The 21,480-nt window shown below is 42.6% G+C and overlaps 1 protein-coding gene across 4 annotated transcripts in view; it reads left to right on the forward strand.

Moving 5' to 3' along the window:
* The window catches only part of Fkbp5 (FK506 binding protein 5), a 137,059-nt gene extending 116,489 nt beyond the window's left edge, over window positions 1-20,570 (forward strand). For 2 of the 4 annotated variants that reach the window (XM_004624198.2, XM_023720563.1), the window contains 3 exons: window positions 15,191-15,376; window positions 18,084-18,323; window positions 18,981-20,570. In XM_004624198.2, coding sequence (XP_004624255.1) covers window positions 15,191-15,376; window positions 18,084-18,323; window positions 18,981-19,088 — 534 coding nt within the window. In that variant the 3' untranslated portion in view covers window positions 19,089-20,570. The other 2 variants (XM_023720557.1, XM_023720550.1) reach the window with 2 other exon arrangements.
* The last annotated feature ends 910 nt before the right edge of the window (window positions 20,571-21,480 follow it).

A 21,480-nucleotide genomic window follows, 5' to 3' on the forward strand; every position in this document is an offset into this window, starting at 1 on the left:
TTATTTATTTATCCATCTATCCATTTATGTGTGTGTGGCCAGCTCAGCCCACCAGGGGGCGGGCTGGCTGGCATGTGGTGCTGGGGGATCGAACCGCGGTTTCTGTGCTTCGCCAAGCTTGTTCCAAGTAGGTGCTTTAGACCACTGAGCCATCTCACCAGCCCTCAACAAACATTTCTTAAGGGCCTCTTTGTGCTAGATCCTAGATAATCCAAAACTGATAGGACAAATTGCCTGTCCTCAAAGACCTCATGACCCAGCAAGGGAAAGTTAGGAACAGAAATAAAACGCCAACCCTGAAGCTGACAAGGACTTATCTTTTTGTAGTGGCCTAAAAAGTGTAGGTCTAGGGCCAGGGAGATAGCTCAGCAGCGTTAGTGTCTGCCTGGAAAGTGCAAGGTCCTGAGTTTGATCCCTGGCACCAAAAATAAATAAATAAAGTGTAGGTCTAAAGCTATGAGAAAGAGATAAGTATTGTTTTGGTTGGATACCATAACAAAATACCATAATACCTTAACAATACCAAAATACCTTAACAATAGGAAGAAGAGAGTTCTGTTGTCCCTTTCCCCCCCCCCCCCCCCCCCCCCCCCCCCCCGGAGCCAGGGATTGAACTCAGGCCCTTACGCTTGCCAGGCATGTGTTTATTCAACTGAGCTATCTCCCCCGCTCCTATGTTGTCTCTTTTTATAACGGTACTAATCCTATCGTGAGGGCCTCACCCTCCTGACCCTGTCTAAGCCTAATTACTTTCCAGAGGACCTATCTAAATGCCATCAGCCTAGAAGCAAGATAGCTCAGTGGACTAAGTGCTTGCTTAGGTAAGCACAGGGACCAGTGTTCGATCCCTGGCACCACTTGCGTACTGTGCTGGCCCCGCCCCCAGGTGCACTGGGCCAGCAGTGGAATCTAGGCATGGTGGCGTATGCCTGTAATCCCAGCACTAGGGAGGCAGAAAACAGGAGAATCACTACAAGTCTCAGCTGCATAGTGAGACCCTGCGTGCGCACACACACACACACACACACACCCCTAAAACTAAATACCATCAACCTGGGACTTAAGAGTTTCAGCATGGAAATGTGGAGTGGGGGACACAGTGTAGTCCAAATCAAGCATTTCTAATGAGGAGACCTGCTTTCTTACTCTTACATGAAAGTTGCATCACAGCCTTGTAAGGCAGAGTGTGTCAGATGTAGAATTTAGTTCCCGTCTCTTGCATAACCTCAGCATCCTTTGGCATTGACTTTCTGCAGCAAAGCTGATGAGGTCAGTGAATCATCCTTTTTCCAAAGAAGTGATTGAGAAGAAGGCCATCAGGGGATGTCATGTAGCCCCATGCAGACCTAGGTCCTCATCATCATGAGAAAACCCACAATGGGGCATCTTTTCTACCTGCAAGGCTCATTACTCATATGACCCATTTAAACCCTTTATAATCAGTGTTTCCCTCGACTCAGTCTGTTCTCTTCTTACACAAAGCCATTGGTTCAGCTTTGGAGTCTGTGGGGTGAGACATATATACTGAATCCTGATGATGTCACTGGGCCTGGCGTCCTATTGGGTCTGGCTGCTTTCTGCTGTCTGGTAGGGTGTGTATCTATATTCTCAGGCCCATAATCAACTCCTGCACAAGAGAGCACTCAGCTCTGTTTCTGTTTTTCACTAGCTATCACTCCATTTTTTCATTCAAAATGCAATAGCAATAAGCACATTGTGGGGCTGGTGAGATGGCTCAGTGGTCTAAAGCACCAACTTAGAACAAGCTAAGCTAAGCAAAGTACAGGGACCGTGGTTCAATCCCCCAGCACCACATGCCAGCCAGCCTCGCCCCCTGGTGGGCTGAGCTGGCCACACACAAAAATATAAATAAATAAATAAATAAATAAATAAATAAAAGCACATTGTGTCAGCCTCAAGCTTTCTTATAGAGAGCAGACTGTGTGCATATATACACATATATACTTTCATACTTTTTATTTGTATGATGCATTTGCTTACAGTTGTTAAAACTGTCGTTGGGTAAGAGCAAAAAATATGAGATTTGTCTCATAGTTTAATGACACCTTATGTGCTTAGCGTTGTTTGTTGCTGCTGACCAATGACATCTATTCCCATTGCCCTTAGCTCAGCATCTACAGGCTGTGGCCAGCTTTGGCCCAATGTCTGTTTTTGTAAATTTTCACTAGGAAACAGAGTGGAGAGACAGAACAGGAAAAAAATTCTGCCAGCTGCTTCTTGAATAGATCACTACTACCTAGAATATATAAAGAATTTAGGGAACAGCAGGATAGCTCAGTGGTCTAAAACATCTGCAGAGGCAAGCTTAGGCAGGCACATGGGACCGCAGTTGGATCCTGGGCACCACACGCCACGCAAGCCCTGCCCTTGGGGTGGGCTGAGTGGGGGAAAAAAAAATTAAAAATTAGACCTCCCCCAAAAATAAAAGACCATGGGCTGGTGAGATGGCTCAGTGGTCTAAAGCACCTACTTAGAACAAGCTAAGCCAAGCAAAGCAAAGCACAGGGACCTCGGTTCAATCCCCCAGCACCACATGCCAGCCTGCCCGCCCCCTGGTGGGCTGAGCTGGCCACACACAGAATAAATAAATAAATAAATATTTAAAAAATAAAAAATAAAAAAAAATAAAAGACCAAATGGACAAGTGAAATGGATAGACACTTCTCAGAAAAAGAAGTACAAATGGCCAATAAATACATGAAGAAACGTTCAACATCTCTGCCCATTAGAGAAATGAAAATTAAAACAATATTGAGATTGCATCTTACCCCAGAAAGGCAATTATCGAAAAATCAGATAATAACAAATACTGGCAAAGCTGAGGGGAGGGCTTCTACATTGTCGGTGGAAAGACAACCTCTGGAAATCACTATGGAGATTCCTCAAAAAACTAAAACCAGAAATTCCATTGGATTCACCTATTCCTCTTCCAGGTATCTTCCCAAAAGAGTTAAGACATCATATTACAGTGATACATGTGTACCCGTGTTTATAACAGCACAGCTTATGATAGCTAAATCTTGGAAGCAGCCTATATGTCCATCAACAGATATCTGAATAAAGAAAATATATCTAAACATGTTGGAGTACTACTGTGCTATAAAGACAGATAAATTTGAGTCATCTGTAGGAAAATGGATGTATCTTGAAACCATAATATTAAGTGAAATAATTAGACATACAAGCTTAAATAGTGCATGGTTTCTCTTATATCAGAAACCCAAGATACATATAGAGTAAGGCACAAAAAAAAATGATAAAAAAAGAGGGAATAGATCTGCAAGTGGAATGGTACTAAAGGGGGATAAAAAGAATTAAGATGTGTTATGTTAATGTGTCAGCTCCCCATGAGGAATGCAGTAATATACTGCAAACCTGTACTAGTGAAAAAATTTAAATAGAAAAAAATTTCCTGGAGTGTGTGGGAGAGCTTCCAGCTTCCCTGCGCCCGCAGAACTGACCTCTGAACCAAAACTCAGGAATGCTGCATGAGTGAGACCCTCTACCGCGCCCTCAGGACCCCTCCACAGCCCCCGCTCCCAGGCCTGCCGAGTGAGTGAGAACTAATGCAGCGCTTTCAGGCCCCCCAGATCCAGCCCAGCCCAGGCCAGGTGAGTGTGTGGGAGAGCTTCTGCGCTCCCCTGCACCCCCTGAGCCAGGGGCACAACAGAGTGACACCATAAGTTCACTGTTGTGCCAGCGGGGCACAACAGGTTCACTTCCAAGGGCTGCAGCAGGAAGGAGCTGAACACAACAGCTAGACGCAAGCCAGACATAACTGGATAAACTCAAACTTAATAATCTGCACCTGAATTTCAGTAGGTGCTAAGGTTATAACTGCACCAAAGCTCTACACCAAAGGTCAGAGGTCAGTGCTATACGAAATGACAATGACACGGAGCAAAAAGCAATCTCAGGCCTCGAGCCCATGAAGAACAAGTGCGGAGGACACTAGCTCAGCTGAAATGTATGAATTAACAGCGTCGGAAGTAAAGAAGCAACAGCAACAGCAAAAAGGTACAGAGGAACTCAGCAGAATTAATTTCTGAAATAAAAAAAAATCTCTGAATTCATAGCATCTGAAGTAAAGAATCAAATACAGAAACATATGGAGGAAACCCAATCTGAAAAAAACTGCAGTAAAAAAATTAATAACTGCTTCTAAAGAAGACACTGATAAAAAAGAATAGAGGAGATTAGAAAAATGACGGATTCCGTGAATGAGCAATACAGGAAAGAAATAGATCACGTGAAGCAGAGTCAAAGAGATATAGAGGAACTTAAAATTTCAATCACAAGCCTGCAAAACCGTTTGAGTGAAAGTAAAGACAGTTTCAGTTCTTTAAGATGCTGGTGCAGCTAGTGAAAAGGTAAGAAAGGATCTCTTAAAAATAACTAGGATGCAGGAAAAAATAATCCATCACCTGCAAGATGATACAAAGATGAACAATGTGAGACTAATAGACATCAATGAGAAAGAAGGAGTCAATACAAATGATATAAAAAGAATATGGGCAGAAGTAATAGCAGAAAACTTCCCAAATATGAGGAAACAATCTGACATTCAGGTAACCAAAGTATATAGAACACCAAATGTCCCGAACCAGCGGGTCAGTCAATGAAAGTCACCTGGGAGAGGAGCGGGGAATTGAAGAGGGGACAAAGGACAAGCGACGTGAGAAATGGAGACAAGACAGGATTCTGATCAAGTCTCGTTTATTTTTTTATTTTTTTTTAATTTATTTATTTGTGTGTGTGTGTGTGTGGCCAGCTCAGCCCACCAGGGGGCAGGGCTGGCTGGCATGTGGTGCTGGGGGATTGAACCACGGTCCCTGTGCTTTGCTAAGCTAGTTCTAAGTAGATGCTTTAGACCACTGAGCCATCTCACCAGCCCCTAGTCTCGTTTATTTAGGGGAGATGCTGGGTATATATAGTGGAGGCATAGGGAAATGACGTCGGAGGGTAAAAGGCACGAGTAACTAGACAACCGGTTGACAGGAAGTCCCACCTCCTGGGTATAGCAGGAGACTTACAGGAAATAGGCGGGGTAAGAACTAGGAACCTAGCTCATCAGAGGTAGGGGAGGAGGAACCCAGAAACCCACTTGCAATAGGATTGGAGGCCTGGAGTTATTGCACCTCCCACAGATCCCCCTTTACTTTCATATATGTATATAAAATATGGCTTTTTAGACGGCTGATTCCCTTGAGGGGCAGTGCCTGTCTTAAGTCGAGGCATCCTCTACACGGACCCGACTCAAACCTTACCCATCATAGGAGACTAGAATGGCAGAAGGTGCCATTCCTGTCTTAGGCGGTGAATGGTGTCTCGTGTATGCCCCTCATTACCCGTCTCTGGCTAGCCTGACCATCTCACTAAGGGTGGGAGAACTAAGAGGTCTCCAGACCTTCATCATCATAAGCTGGTTGTATTCCAGTGCAGTTTTCCCTTTCAGCCATCTCAAGCCGGTGATAATGGACCTGTATGGGTTGCATTTTAATGGCATCCAATTGTTGTTTAACAAAAGTCATCAGCCTATTGAAAAGACAGAGTCCTATTGATAAAATTATTAATAGTCCAATCAAGGGTCCCTATAGGGAGAGACGGTAGGGTAGTACTCCATTCCATGCACTCCAGAAAAGGTTTTCAAATAGCTCTCATCTCCTCTTAATAAGATCTTCTTGAAGTTTCTATTTTATCTCGAACAATACCGGACTTGTTTGCGTAGAAGCAGCAGCATTCCTGTAAAGCCAAGCAGATCCCTCCCTGCTCTGCTGTTAGAAGGTCTAAGCCCCTCCTATTTTGCAAGACTACTTCTGCTAATGAATCTATCTGGTCTTACATATCTTGGATAGTACCAGACAGTGTTTGAATATCATCAATCAGCTGATTAGATAATTTGGTCTAAGAATGTACTGCTACTCCCAATCCTGCTGTGCCTATCCCTAGGGCTCCTGTAATTCCCAGTCCTACCGACAAAGGGATAAGCTGAACTGCCCTTTTAGTGCGGCCCATAGCATAATCTAACCTGGGAAGGGGTATGGGATCATTACCAGGAATAACATCTATATCAGGCAATACAATTGCCATGACACACAGTCCTGTCCAGTTGGTAGGTAAATATGTGAAGGCTAAACTTCCTCCGCATAGAAACACATGTCCCTTTTTTGGGCAAATAGGGCTATTGTAGTTAAGTATTTTATTGCAGCTGAAGGTAACAAATTCTATATCAACAGTGAAGCTATCATTGTGGAAGCTTCCTTGTATACAAGAAGAATTCCATAGGAGATAATTCCCCCCAGAGAGGGTGGCTCTGGCTAATGCCTGCCAGTCCTCGGGAGTAAGCTAATTGTCAGCCACAGTTTCTAAAATGGCTGTGGTGTATGGAGTCGTGGCTCATTATTAGGCAACCGCCACTGCCATTCCGGAACAGGGGTCTTGTGGCTTTCCCCTCAAGGCAAAGTCCCTGACCTTTGCAGTTCTGAGGCTGTAAAGGGTGGAGACCTGCCTCCTGTGATGCACTCAGGCCATCCCTTCCATTCTCAGGTTCCTTCCTGGCAATGGAGATCCTCTCAGCTCCATCTTTGCAGTTTACAGCTTTCTTGGTGCTTTCTTTCTGGCCAAGCTCACAATATTTTAAATCCTGCTGCTGGGCTCCTTGCTCTTTATGCTCAACATAAATCTGGCTTCCTGGTTTCAATTTCAAGATTCTGTTCCCTTACAGGAGGGCACACACCCTTAGGGGGTTCTTTGTCCTTTAAGATGAGTTTTACCTTTTTGTCCCTGCAGTATATTTTTACCCTTTTTTATCAGATTAGCAACAACCAGGTCACAGTGTCTCTGGGATAAGATTTCATCAATTAAATTCCAGTAGGAAAAGGCCGTAACTGGTATTATAGGTAGCCAAATTAGATAGAAATATTAATAGGCAGTCAGACAGGGCAAGGCCCTTGAAGGAGACAGCACAAAACACAAGTTATCTTGCAACTGTGGGAGGGATGGATGCTCCTGCTGTGAGCCAGACCTACAAGACCTAAAGGCCAAACAAATGCTAAAAGAGTAGCACCTGGGATTGATATTCTAAATAGGAATCAATCACCTAAAAAGACCCAAGTGAGTCACCAGCCCAGCCCCCAACAAAAAGAGACCCTGTCCCATATTCATGCCTGCTTACTCTGAGACTCACTTCCCCATTTGGCCCTGGGCATAATCAACTTACCTGAGCAATGGTATTTGCAATCCCATTGGTTGACTATAGTTTTGTCCCACCCCACATCCACCTAAGCGAGACCTCTTCCTCTTGCATGTCGGCATGGCCCCTCCCGCCCCAAAGCCATTGCCTTGGGCAGCCGGGGACAGCACCACTGCTCTTCACGCTGCACTGCATCAAAGGCCGATCTGGGCCATCTCCGCCCAAGTCCGGCTCGGCAGGGGCAGCTGAGCGGCTCCTCTCGCGCTGTGCATCTTCGCTACTTTTCTTGGCCGGCCGCTGCCCCTTCCTCTCTACCTTAACCCCGCATAGTTTTGCTCTATAAAAATAAATTGAAAGAGACAGCTTCCTGGGCAACCCGCTCGGGTCCCCCTTCTGTCCTCTCTGAGACAGAAGCTTTTTTTCCCAATAAAATATTTTACTCTCAACCTCCGTTTGTTCCCAGAATCCACTCCTTAGTTCTAGAGAACACGAACTCCTACTTAGATAGATCAGGTCTGGAGTTTTGCTTCCCTGTATCACTGGGACCTTTTTAGGTCCAAAAGTCTCATAATAATTCTTAAGGGCATCACCAACCCTTTTCTATCGTCTCTGATCAATAGTTCCTTCAATAGGGAACCATGGGCAAACTTGTTTAATATATTCAAAATATTGACACATATCCTTAATTTTAACCTTTACTCCTCGCACTTTTAATGCTTTGCTCAAACTTTCTACAAATATTTCACATTCACTTAATGCCTGTCCCATTGCCGAAGGGAAGGGGGAAGGGGGTGCCATCCACTTACCGAGGTTCAGACGTTGCAGCAGGCAACTGCGGCGCGGGCCTCTTTTACTTTCTTTCTTGCCAGCTCTCTCGGACGTTTCCGTCACTGAATCCTCCATACCAGGTGCCCCATACGTTGGGCGCCACTTGTCCTGAACCAGTAAGTCAGTCAACGAAGGTCACCTGGGAGAGGAGCAGGGAATGGGAGAGGGGACAAAGGACAGGAGACGCGAGAAATGGAGACAAGACAGGATTCTGATCAAGTCTCGTTTATTTAGGGGAGGTGCTGGGTATATATAGTGGCGGCATAGGGAAATGACGTCGGAGGGTAAAAGGTGTGTGTAACTAGACAACCGGTTGACAGAAAGTCCCACCTCCTGGGCATAGCAGGAGACTTATAGGAAATAGGTGGGGTAAGAACCAGGAACCTAGCTCATCAGAGGTAGGGGAGAAGGAACCCGGAAACCCACTTGCAATAGGATTGGAGGCCTGGAGTTATTGTGCCTCCCACAACCAAATAACTTCAACCCAATTAAAAACACACCAAGAAATATAATAGTCAAGATCCCAGAAATCCAGAACAAGAGTAATATACTGAAAGCCGCTAGAGAAAAGAAGCAAATCACATTCAAAGGAAGACCCATCAGAATTATGGCCAACTTCTCTTCACAAACCATGAAGGCAAGAACAGCATGGAGCAGAGTACTTTAAGCCCTCTTTGAAAACAAATTCCAGCCCAGACTACTACACTCTGCAAAACTCTCTTTCAAGTTTGATGGAGAAGTAAAATACTTCCATGACAAAGAACAACTAAAGAATTTCATGATGACAAAGCCAACCCTACAGAGACTACTGAAAGATGTTCTAGAGAGGGACCAAAATTATCAGAACTCCACTAATGAGAACAGAAGGAACCCACTAAATAGGGCAAACAATGAAACACAGGACAAAAAGGAGTTAAACAACAGCAGGTAAATAACATGTCAGTCATAAGTCGACACATCTCAATTATAACTGTCAATGTAAATGGACTCAATTCACCAATTAAGAGAAATAGAATGGCACAGTGGGTTAGGAAACGAAATCCAGCAATATGCTGTATACAAGAAACACACTTAACTCATAAATTCATAGGCTGAAAATCAAAGGATGGAAAACAATACTACATGCCCCACCACCTCAGAAAAAAGCAGGGGCAGCAATCCTATTCTCAGACAGTCTCAACTTCAAACCAAGAATGATCAAATGAAATAAAGAAGGCCACTATATACTGGTTAGGGGAAAAATTCAAGAGGAAGAGGTATCATAAATATCTATGCACCAAACATGGGAGCATCCAACTGTATAAGACAAATCTTAATGGACATGAAAAATCTAATGTCCAGTACCACAATCTTAACAGGAGACCATAACACCCCCTTATCCCAAAAAGATAGGTCAACCAGACAAAAAATTAGCAAAGAAGTAGCAGAACTGAACCAGAGCTTGGAACAAATGGACTTGGTAAACATATACAGTGTTCCACCCAACGACAGCTGAAAACACATTTTTTTTAGCTGCACATGGGTCATTTTTTAAAATAGACCACATACTAGTCCATAGGTCATGCTTAATATACGCAAGAAAACAAATTATCCCATGCATATTGTCTGACCACAGTGCAATGAAACTGGAAATAAATGACAAACCAGAAAAAATCCCTAAATATATGGAAATTAAACGACACCCTACTCAGCAATCAATGGGTCACAGATGAAATTAAACAAGAAATTCAACAATATCTACAATTCAATGAAAATTCAACCACAATTTATCAGAATTTATGGGATGCGTTTGAAGGAGTTCTCAGAGGAAAATTCATAGCTGTGAACTCACACATTAGGAAAACAGAACGGGAACAAATAAACACCCAAATGCTGCACCTTCGACATCTAGAAAAGGAAGAGCAAACCAAACCCAGAGCCCAAAGACGGGAAGAAACCATAAAGATTAGAGCAGAAATTAATTCAATTGAGACGAAGGAAACAATTCAAAGAATTAAAAAAGGAAAAAGCTGGTTCTTTGAAAGATTAAATAAAATTGATAAGCCTCTAGCTAACCTCATCAAAAAGAGGAAAGAAAAAAATCAAATATAAGCAATAAAGAATGAAAAGGATGTAATCACCACAGCCCCAGTGGAAATTCAGAAGATTATCAATAGCTACTTTGAGAATCTTTATGCTCACAGAATAGAAGACACAGATAAAATGGACAGATTCCTACAAAGGTACAAATTACCAAAACTGAATCAAGAAGATATAACAACTCTCAATAGCCCAATAACAGCCAATGAAATACAAAATGTAATAAAAAGCCTGCCGACAAAGAAAAGTCCAGGTCCTGATGGATTCACACCTGAATTCTACAAGAAATTTACAGAAGATATAATCCCTATACTCCTCAAACTCTTCAATGAAATTGAAAAGGAAACAGTTCTCCCAAAATAATTCCTGGAGGCAAGTATTATACTGATACCAAAACCAGGGAAAGACACAACTGAAAAAGAGAACTACAGGCCTATCTCCCTCAAGAACATAGATGTAAAAATCCTAGTAAATAGAATACAGCAAATCATCAAGATTATACACCATGACCAGGTAGGATTCATCCCAGGGATGCAAGGATGGTTCAATATTCAAAAATCTATGAAAGTAATACACTATCAATGGCGTGAAATCTAAAAACCACATGATCATCTCAATTGATGCAGGAAAGGCTTTTGACAAAGTCCAACACTCATTCATATTCAAAGTCCTACAGAAAATTGGAATAGAAGGCCTCTACTTCAATCTGATAAAAGCCATCTATGACAACCCAACAGCTAATATAATTCTAAATGGGGAAAAACTGAAATCTTTTATTCTCAGATCTGGTACAAAACAAGGATGTCCTCTATCATCACTCCTATTCAATATAGTTTTGGAATCATTAGCTAGAGCCATTAGACAAGAGGGAGAAATAAAAGGAATAAGAATAGATAAGAAGTTAAATTATCATTATTTGCAGATGACATGATACTTTACTTGGAAGAGCCACAAAACTCCACCAAGAAGCTATTAGAATTGATACACAAATTCAGTAGCATAGCAGGATGCAAAGTCAGTACCCAAAAGTCAGTAAAATTCCTCTACACAGATAACAAACAGTGAGAAGGGAATTCGAGAAACAATATCTTTTACAGTAGCACCATGGAAAATGAAATACCTTGGAATTCATTTAACTAAAGAAGTCAAAGGGGCTGGCGAGATGGCTCAGTGGTCTAAAGCACCTACTTACAACAAGCTTAGCAAAGCACATGGACTGCGGTTCGATCCCCCAGCACCACATGCCAGCCAGCCTCGCCCCCTGGTGGGCTGAGCTGGCCACACATACAATAAATAAATGTAAAATAAATAAATAAATTAAAAAAAAAAGGAAGTCAAAGATCTTTTCACAGAAAATTACAGTACTCTGAAAAAAGAGATCGTAAAGGATTTCAGAAAATGGAAAGATATTCCCTGCTCCTGGATAGGAACAACCAACATCATGAAGATGGCCATCCTCCCTAATTGTACAGATTTAATGCAATCCCTATCAAACTAACACCAACATACCTCTTAGACCTAGAGAAATCTGTTCCTAAAACTTATTTGGAACAAAAAAGACCTAAAATAGCAAAGGCAATCCTGGCCAACAAAGACAAGGCAGGAGGCATTACAATTCCTGACTTGAAATTATACTCCAAAGCTACTGTGATAAAATCAGCATGGTATTGGCAATGAAATAGACCTGAAGATCAGTGGAATAGATTAGAAGATACAGAGGCCTCTACGAACACACTCAGCCACCTGATCTTCAATAAAGGGGCCAAACATGTTTACTGAAAGAAAGCCTCTTTAACAAATGGTGCTGGAAAAACTAGCTCTCTACATGCCGAAAACTAAAACTTGACCCAGGTCTATCACCATGCACTAAGCTAAAGTCAAAATGGATTAAAGATCTAAACATTAAAACAAAAACACTAAATCTCCCAGAAGAGAAAGTAGGACGAACTCTTAAAGACATAGGGATAGGCAAAGAGTTCATGAGCAAAAATCAAATCACATGGGTAATACTTGAAAGAATTAACAACTGGGACCAACTCTTATTGAGAAGATTTTGCATGTCAAAAGAAATTACCAACAAAGTGAAAAGACAACCCACAAATTTCGAAAAAATCTTAACGAATAAGCACTCAGACAAAGGTCTGCTCTCTAGAATTTATCAAAAACTAAAAAACATTAGGGCCCCTAAATTTAAAGACCCAATCCAGAAATGGGCATCCAAGGTGAACACACACTTCTCAGAGGAAAATTAAAGAAGCGAATAAATATATGAAAAAATGCTCCACATCACCAGCTATCCGTGAATTGAAATTAAAACAACACTGAGATACCGTCTCACCCCAGAAAGAATGGCTATCATAAAGAAATCAACCAACAACAAATATTGGAGAGGCTGTGGGGAAAAAGAAATCCTTCTCCACTGCTAGTGGGAATGTAGACTGGTGCAACCATTATGGAAAGCAGTGTGGAGACTCCTTAAGAAACTAGGACTGGAAATCCCATTCAAGCCAGCTATCCTCCTACTGGGAATTTTCCCGGAGGAACTGAAAACATCATATCATAGTGATATATGTGTACCTATGTTTTTTTTTTAAATTATTTTTATTTTTATTTATGTGTGTGTGTGTGGCCAGCCCAGCCCACCAGGGGGCAGGGCTGGCCAGCATGTGGTACTGGGGGATTGAACCGTGGTCCCTGTGCTTTGCTAAGCTTGTTCTAAGTAGGTGCTTTAGACCACTGAGCCATCTCACCAGCCCCTGTGTACCTATGTTTATAGCAGCACAATTTGTGATAGCCAAATCTTGGAAACAACCAAGATGCCTATTACCTGAGGAATGGTTGAAAAAGATGTGTGTTTTTTTTACAATGGAGTATTACTCAGCTATAAAGAATGATAAACTCAAAGCCTTATATTTAAGTGGATGCCACTTAAAGATACACTTATAAGTGAAATAAACCAGACCCACATGTGTAAATATCATATAGTCTAGTATAAGAACTCAAAAAAAAAAAGAAAGAAAGAAAGAAATACAAATAGAAAGGTATAACATAATTAAAAGGAAAGTGAGAACTTGAGGACTGGACAATGAGAGGGTAAGGAGAAAAGCTGGAAAGCAGGACAGGGACAAAGCCATACATTTATATGCACAAGATGAGCAAGGCAATGATGCTGAGAAACACCAGCAGATTTTTGAAACTAGCAGTTAATTGATAGGATTCTCACCCTGACTAACTACATGCTGATACCTATGAACCAAGCAACTGCACTGAGGATAGCAATGAGTAATAGAAGGGTCACATTTGGAATGCCTGTCATTCTGGTCTTCTAAATACGTACTTCTTGTCATGACATGAATCATTACCATACTGTCTCACAAGTAAAAATTTTTTTAATGGGTAATAAATGAAAAAAAAGACAAGAAAAAGAAAAATGTCACAGGACTGTCCTGCTACATTGCTGTATATGGTTAGATTTTTAAATTTCTGTGTAAAAAATAAGTAATTGTTTATTTATATTCTTTAAATATTTTTCATTTTTAAAATTTTTATCTCCATACTCTGTAGGGACTTAATGTTTAACATATCAGTACTTAATGGAAAATACCTGTTCCATGTTATACCTAAGATGTTTGATATTCATACAGATATTGAAGTTAAACCCAACTGCATATGTTGTAGGGTAATAATAAGCTCTTCTGGAGGGTTAAGAACCTAAGTTTGCAGACCAAAAATTAGAGAAATAGAAGGGCTGCAAGGTCAGCCAACATTTTGGCCATAGCCTTTCAAGGTCAGTAAAGACTCAGGACATAGGAGAACCTATACTGTAACATCATGTAACTCAATTCTGTCCCAAATTTTCTGATCATGGAGATGATGGGGCCACAGAGCAACATGATTGATGGCATAGAGCGTGCCTAAGGAGAGTAACCTGGAGAGAAAACATTCTCTCAGGCTTTTACAGAGAGCAAATTTGTCAAGCAATGGCTGTGACTCATCCACATGGCTGACACTGACAAATGATCTGCAACCTGCAGTACAGGGTTAAGGATAAATCCTGAGGGTACTTGACGGACCTTATCAGATACAAAAGTTACATTTCTCGTTACATAGGTCTTGCTTTATCTTGGTCTTAACCATCCAGCAGAAAAGTATAAAAACATGGTATATAAAGTAAAGCCATATTAATATGCTGAGCTGTGAAAGGCTCCAGTCAACAACTTCTGTGGATAACCCACTATTGTGGACTGCTGGACTGTGTTGGATTGTTTTGCTGAATTCACACACCTATAGTATTTAGATGCCAATGGAATACCCATTTCTGACAGGACTAAACAAAAAAAGGGGACACAAAGGAAGGACCATTTTGTATTTGTATATGCAGAATAGTTAGGATAGATATACAGCTACTTTCGCTTAACTCAATGAGAAGAAAGAGGTGTACTAATAGTGTTTGGACAGGATATCCTGTCTGCATCTTGTACTATGGATAACCATTAAGAAGATAACAATGTATTAATTATTGAAACTGCCCTAGTAATCGGTTTTGAAACTGTCTTATTGCTATTTCTCAATAAAATAAAATTTAAAAAAGAAAAGAATTTCCCTAGGGTACAGCCACCCCCACTTACATATTCCTTGTCTAGAGGCACTTCTGCCCCACCAGTGACAGCTGAACAGCAGAGGGGTCTGGTTCAGGTGGCTCAGGTTTGCTGCCTTTGGGTCTGCCCTTGCCAGATCGCAGGGTTTACTGCACAGTGCTGAACACCAGGAGAAAAGAAAAAATGTTCCCTTCAGTAAACTAAACTGCTCACCATCCTTCTGAAAGATTGATAAGTATTTGCATCAGAAAATGAGCCAGAAGGACAGATGAGGTATGGCAAGGAGCCTCGTGCCAGGTGAGGCTGCTGGGCCCCCACAGTAGCAGACAGGCCTAGGGGCTGCTGAGCGGGCTCCTGTGTGGGGTCATTGGGTAGAGGGTTAGCTGTCCCAGGAAGAGCCACACTTGCATTTCTTTTGTCCCCTTTGCAGAGTGAAGTACAAAAAGCAATTACGAGCTTTTTTCTCTTCTAGGGAGGGAAATATATGCAGGCGGTAATTCAGTATGGGAAGATAGTATCCTGGCTAGAGATGGAGTACGGTTTATCAGAGAAGGAACTGAAAGCATCTGAATCATTTCTGCTTGCTGCTTTTCTGAACCTGGCCATGTGCTACCTGAAGCTGAGAGAATACGCCAAAGCTGTGGAATGCTGCGACAAGGTAAAGGTATCTCTAAGAGATGGACGTGGATAGTCCAGATCTTTTTCTCCACACCCATACGTGGTCTGTTTGCCTCCTCCTTCCAATTAAAGGCTAGAGAATTTTCCATTTTGTAAATTTATTTGCATTTTGGGATTGTTTCTCAGTTTAAATCGGGAAATTCAAAAAGGTTATTGTTATAATCAGACTTTTTTTTTCTTTTTATTTTTTACAACCAGACTTTTCTGATACTTGGAGTACTTGTTTGGGTTACTTGTCTCTCACTGCTGAGACAAAATACCTGACACCCAAAATTAAGGAAAGAAAGGTCTAGCTCACAGTTCCTGGAGATTTCAGTCTGTACTCTGCTGGCTCCAAGGCAGAGTGGCACATGGCAGAGGGCGGCAGTTGATGGTGGTGGAAGAAGCAAAAGCAGTAAGAGCAAAAGGGGAGAAGCTATCCAAGGCTCTTTCCCTTTCTTATATGGCATGCAGCCTACCCGTCCTAGGGTGGGTGCAACACACCCATGATCTCAGCAGTGGATCATGAATTAATCACAAACTCTAGAAGCTGCCCCATGACTGCGTGAGGCTCTGGGGAGACATCTAGACACAAACCATAACAGTACTCATGATACCTTATGGATAAGTTTTAATAAAACTGAAGGGTTCGCAGTCTTAAATTTCCCTGTGCCCCTTGAGTTCACCATCAGAGTGGGCACGTAGGGGTTCCCCAGGGAAAGCAGATTCAGCTCGAGCTTTTTAGTGCTCTGCTGTACCACACTGCATCCGCTCACAGGAAGGCACGTGCAGGCACTTCCTGATGCCATCCTGTGAAATGTAAATGGATAATTGGAAAGACCACCTAGCACCTGTCAGCCCTCTCCATTTTTACATCTGTGTTGCTGCTGTTTCCCATCTTGATGTAGAACTGGAGGCACTTGAGTAGTCACATACACCATTCTGACTTTACCACCTCCTGCTGGCTGTATCTGGTTTCAGAGTGAATGGGGCATATTATACGGTGGGTAAAGCTAGAACCTGGATGCATCTTAAAAGATAGACAAAGCAATAAGAAAAACGAAAGACAGGGGCTGGTGAGATGGCTCAGTGGACTAAAGCACCTACTTAGAACAAGCTTAGCAAAGCACAGGGACCGTGGTTCAATCCCCAGCCCCGCGTGCCAGCCAGCCCCGCCCCCTGGTGGGCTGAGCTGGTAACACACACACACACACACACACACACATAAATAAATAAATAAAATTAAAAAAAAAAAAAAAAAAAAAAAAAAAAAAAACGAAAGACAATAATCTTGTGCAGGGGCCCAAGGAGATAGCTCAGTAGAATAAGTGCTTACCTGGCAAGCACAGGGTCCTAAGTTCAATCCCCAGTGCTGGGGAAAAAAAAAAAAAAAGTCTTCTGCATCTTGGGTAAGTTTTTTGGTTTTTGTTTTATTGTTGTTGTTGCAGAACCAGGGATTGAATTCAGACTTTTTTTTGTTCTTTATTTCATTGTTGCTCCTGGGACATAAACCCAAGGCCTCATACATGCTAGCCAAGTGCTCTCTGCCCCACATCCCAGCTTTTTGTTTTGAGGCAAAGTCTCCTCACTGAGTTGTCAAGGCTAGTCTCAAACCTACCACCCTCCTGCCTCAGCCTCCCATGCAATGGATCACAGGCGTGTACCACTCTGCCTGGCCCCATTCACATCTTTTGATTACATTATCTGAAGCAATTATTTTGATTAAAACAGTCATATAATACTTCTGTCAGCCCTTTGTCCTCACTTCTGTTTGGTTTATTGTATCTCTCCCTATACAGTCTTAAAGTTTTTAATATTTACACAGTCAAATCTGCCTCTTTTTTCCCCCTAGGGAAAAAGTCTTTCCTACCTTAATGTTATAAAAATAATGGTTATATTTTATAACTGGGGGCTTCTATGCAAACTGATCTAAAATTTATTTTTGCATTTATAACATGAAGAATTTTATTCTTTTCTATGTGGCTAGCCTCAGGTCCCACCCAACTAGTATAGTGTCAGCCCCCCTGCTGATTCAGAGCACAAGTATTTTCAGCTAGTCCTCATGCATCTGGCTCTGAATGCTGTGTTCTGGTACACTGGCCTGCTTGTCCATGTGCATGTAATTAGACTTTGAATTTCAGTAGTTTTATAGTAATTTTTTTGCTTTGGTAGGATTAGTCCCTCTTATTTTTTTCCAAAGGTTTGCCAGCCACTTTTGGCCATTTACATTAAAATTGAGCTTTAAAACTAACTTCTGGGATGGCCAGATTAAAGCACATGCTTAGGCAGATGCAGGGACCAGGGTTTGATCCCTAGCCTGCTGTGCCAGTCCCGTTCCTGAGACTTACTGAGATGGCAACTGAGACTGGGCATTGTGGCACGCGCCTGTAATCCCACTGCTTGGGAGGCTGAAAACAGGAGGATCGCTACAGACTCTGTACTAAATACATAAAAATAAATAGATCTTCTTTAAGGCCCCCTCCTAAATACAAAAAATTAACTTGAAGTTACATTAAATACAGTAACTTGAGTAGTGCATTTTGATCAGTATATAATTCTCTAAAACACCACTTTTTTTAGAACACATTTTTCATCTCTTTTTCTCAGGAGGTTTTAGTAAGCTGTTTAACTGCTGAATTTCTTATCCAAATCCCCACAAGTATGAAGGATTCCTTTCATCCTTTCTAAAAGAGACCATCTATCCTTAGGCCCTTGGACTAGACAGTGCCAACGAAAAAGGCTTGTACAGGAGGGGTGAAGCCCAGTTGCTCATGAATGAGTTCGAGTCAGCCAAAGGCGACTTTGAGAAAGTGTTGGAAATAAATCCCCAGAATAAGGCTGCCAGACTGCAGATCTCCATGTGCCAGAAAAAGGCAAAGGAACACAATGAGCGGGACCGTAGGATCTACGCCAACATGTTCAAGAAGTTTGCGGAGCAGGATGCAAAGGTGTGTATGGAGCCCACTCACCTCCAAGTAGATCGGGGACTGGACTTGCCCTTGCCTTTGTTTGGGGAGAGCTAAGTATGGGGGCAGCCTCAGGCAGACCCCAGGAAGCACAGAAACCTGGAATAACTTGCTGCCTGATGTGAGGCTGGTGTGGATCCAGAGGTACAGGAAGGCTGTTCCACTTACCAGAGGCCCAAGTTGAGAGGCCCTGGGAGTTCATGCAGGCATGAGGAAAATACATTCACCTGAGAGGTACTAAGGCTTTTGTTACTTCTTTTTTAACAATCAGGGGTTTTTTTGCAAGTGACACTTCATTGTTGAGACTTGGGACATTTGCGGGAAGTCGTAGCCCTGCTGCCCTTGAGAGCTGGGAGCCCACCAGTAGGAACACCTATCTGGAGACCAGTCGACCTCCTGTATGGTGTAGTCGTGACCTGGTCCTGAGTGTGACCCCTCCCCAGCTCCACTATCACATGGACTGAAGCGTTCCATAGGTGACCCCAGAGTGAGCCCAGTGTTTTCACCAAAGAAGAGGGAAAGCTCCTGGCCAGCACACCCTGCTGGGCCAACCAGGCAATCTTAGTAAAAGCATAGTAGAAAAAGGCTGGAGGAACCAAGATGTTCTGTAACCTTTTTGATTTCTTATTTCTTCCTCAGGAAGAGGCCAGTAAAGCAATGAGCAAGAAGACTTTAGAGGGGGCCACCAGTGAAAAGGAGACAGAAAGCAAAAGAATAGAAGAAGGGAAACCTGAAGGCCACCTATGACACCACGCCAAGGAGGGAAGAGAGTCCAGAGAACTCGGCCCCTCCTCCCTGGGCGTTCACCCAACTCAGGACTAAAGGGTATTTAGTGTCAAGTTTGTTAGTCTCTGTGATTCTGGAAGCAAAGAGCACAACCGGTGGCTTCCCAAAACAGCCCCCCTGCTGCTGCCCCCTAGGTTCACTGAGGGGTGGCAGGGACCACTCCAGCAGGATGGGACAGGGAGGGCTGCTGGCGCAGATGGAGCCTCGGCCGGGCCGGCTGCTACTTCAGTTCATGTCAGCTCTCAGGACCCACTGCAGGGTCTCTTGAGTAATCCTAACAATTCGGCACTGTTAGATTTTACATTTGAACCTTAATAGCACTGCAGAAATCTTTAAAAAAAAAAAAAATGCTTAAAGAATTTCTCCTTCCCTTCAGGTGGGCAGAGTGAGGGAAGGAGGGCAAGAGTTTGCTTTTAAATGACTGAAGTGCTGTGAATGCAGCTCGTTGCATTTACAGCCAGCAGAGCCCACAGTGCAGGGCTCGCGGTCCTCCCAGCCCTACAGCAGGGTCACAGATTCGAAAGCCAGAAGCTCCAAAGCCACGTGCTGGCTGGCGTGGCTGCTTCCAACCCCCACCCACAGCCCGGCCCTGGGCAACCTGCTGCTGGTCCTCAGACCCACTTCCCGCTTCCCGCAAGCAGCGAATGAGCAGTGGGAGCTGCTGGGCGAGCTTTCCCTGTCTTGGATGAAATTCTGAGGTGCTGAAATGTGAAGAGAGCAGTCAGCATTGTGTTTTTGCTTCCCTCGCTGTTCCTCTTAGGAAACAATGATAATACCTTGTACTTCCTGCCAACACTGCTGCTGTTCAGCTTGTTTCCATTCTAGGCCTTGCTATTAAGAATTTAAAACTTGTTCTTATATCTCTGACCTGGAGTCGATTTATTTACATATCCATTTAGGATCCAGGCAGCTTTTATGTCTTTCTTTTTTCTTTTTCTTTTTTTTTTTTTTAATTACTGGCCCATAAACATGTATATTGGTTTATGGAACTTTACACTCCTCTATCATACAAGTCATTTTGACCTTTTACAGCTTAGTAGCTTAATTTTTTTTTTTTTAAGTGTAAGAGATTGAAAACTAAGCATTTGCTCTTCTCATGAAAGGTTTCCTGCAGGTGTGACAGGCAGGGGTTCTACCTCCCTGTGCTGCTAGCTTCTCTTTGTCTGGCACGAACCCCTGTGAAAGGCGGGAAGGCTTCCTGTGCAGGCACACATACCTAAATCTGCAGTCCTCGGGCATTGACTGAGAGCAAGTCCTAAGACAAGGATATGTATGTAGTTGAATGTTAGTCCTATGGAGTGTGGCTTTCTTTCTGACAGCCTAAGAAATACGGGAAAGCATTTGTCCACCCAAGGAACCATTTGCCTAAACCTAGAACGTCTCACTTTCTTAAACCCTAAAGAACACTGGCAGTTGCATTTTAGATTTGTTTGGGTTTTTTTTTTGTTTTGTTTTGTTTTGTTTTGTTTTTTTCCCGGAACCGGGGATTGAACTCAGGCCTTTGTGCTTGCCAAGCAAGCGCTTATTCTACTGAGCTATCTCCTCGGCCCCTGTTTGTTTGTTTTTTTTTAATGGTGATTTTAAGAAAACATTTTCATTACTAAGTTAGGACCTTAAAATCTAAAAATCAGATCATTTCCTTTTATCTCAGCCTTCTCTGTGGAACAAATGCAATTAAATTGTGAGATTTTGCCTTTAAAAATAATCTCTGCTTTCTTGTTCACACTTTGTCTTTCATGCAATATTTCTTTAAAAAGCCCAAGTCTTGCCTAGGAAATATGAAGAGCAAAAGTGATTTTGTTTATTTGCTTACTGTTAGTGTTTTTAGCTCTGTTGACTAGAGCATGATTCCAATGAGGCCACTGAAATTTCAGCCTAACAAGGTTAGTCAGCCTTTCGCAGGTAAAAGATGAGAAACTATTCCAAAACTCACATGGCTTTGGCCTGCTGTTTGCAAAGTGTGTGGCGTGGGCCACGAGGGGAACTGGCCCGCGTGTCTGGGAGAGGGAGGGTGTGCGAGTGGTTCCATGCAGTCAGTGGGTGCCCAGCACCACTCGGGAAGAGAACACTCAAGTTCTTGCCCCAGATTCATACTCTCAAGGGTTTTCATGGAAATCAGATGTCTGAAAGCATGTTTTAGATTGCATAGGAGTGGTGAGTCAGCATATGGTGAGTTTAAAACTTGGTTTCAAAAATCATTTAGATGCACTTTTGCGTTCCTTCAATAAAACATTTTAAAGGTTATTTTCCATTCTTCTTTGTTTTGCTCAGTCTTCAGGAATACTTTTGGTTGGAAACCGTATTGGGGGCCAGTGTAAATGAGCATCAGAAAACTGCCGTGTATAGCCTAGGG

The sequence above is a fragment of the Octodon degus genome, unplaced genomic scaffold (genome assembly GCF_000260255.1).
Source record: "Octodon degus isolate 3935 unplaced genomic scaffold, OctDeg1.0 scaffold00005, whole genome shotgun sequence".
NCBI lineage: Eukaryota > Metazoa > Chordata > Mammalia > Rodentia > Octodontidae > Octodon > Octodon degus.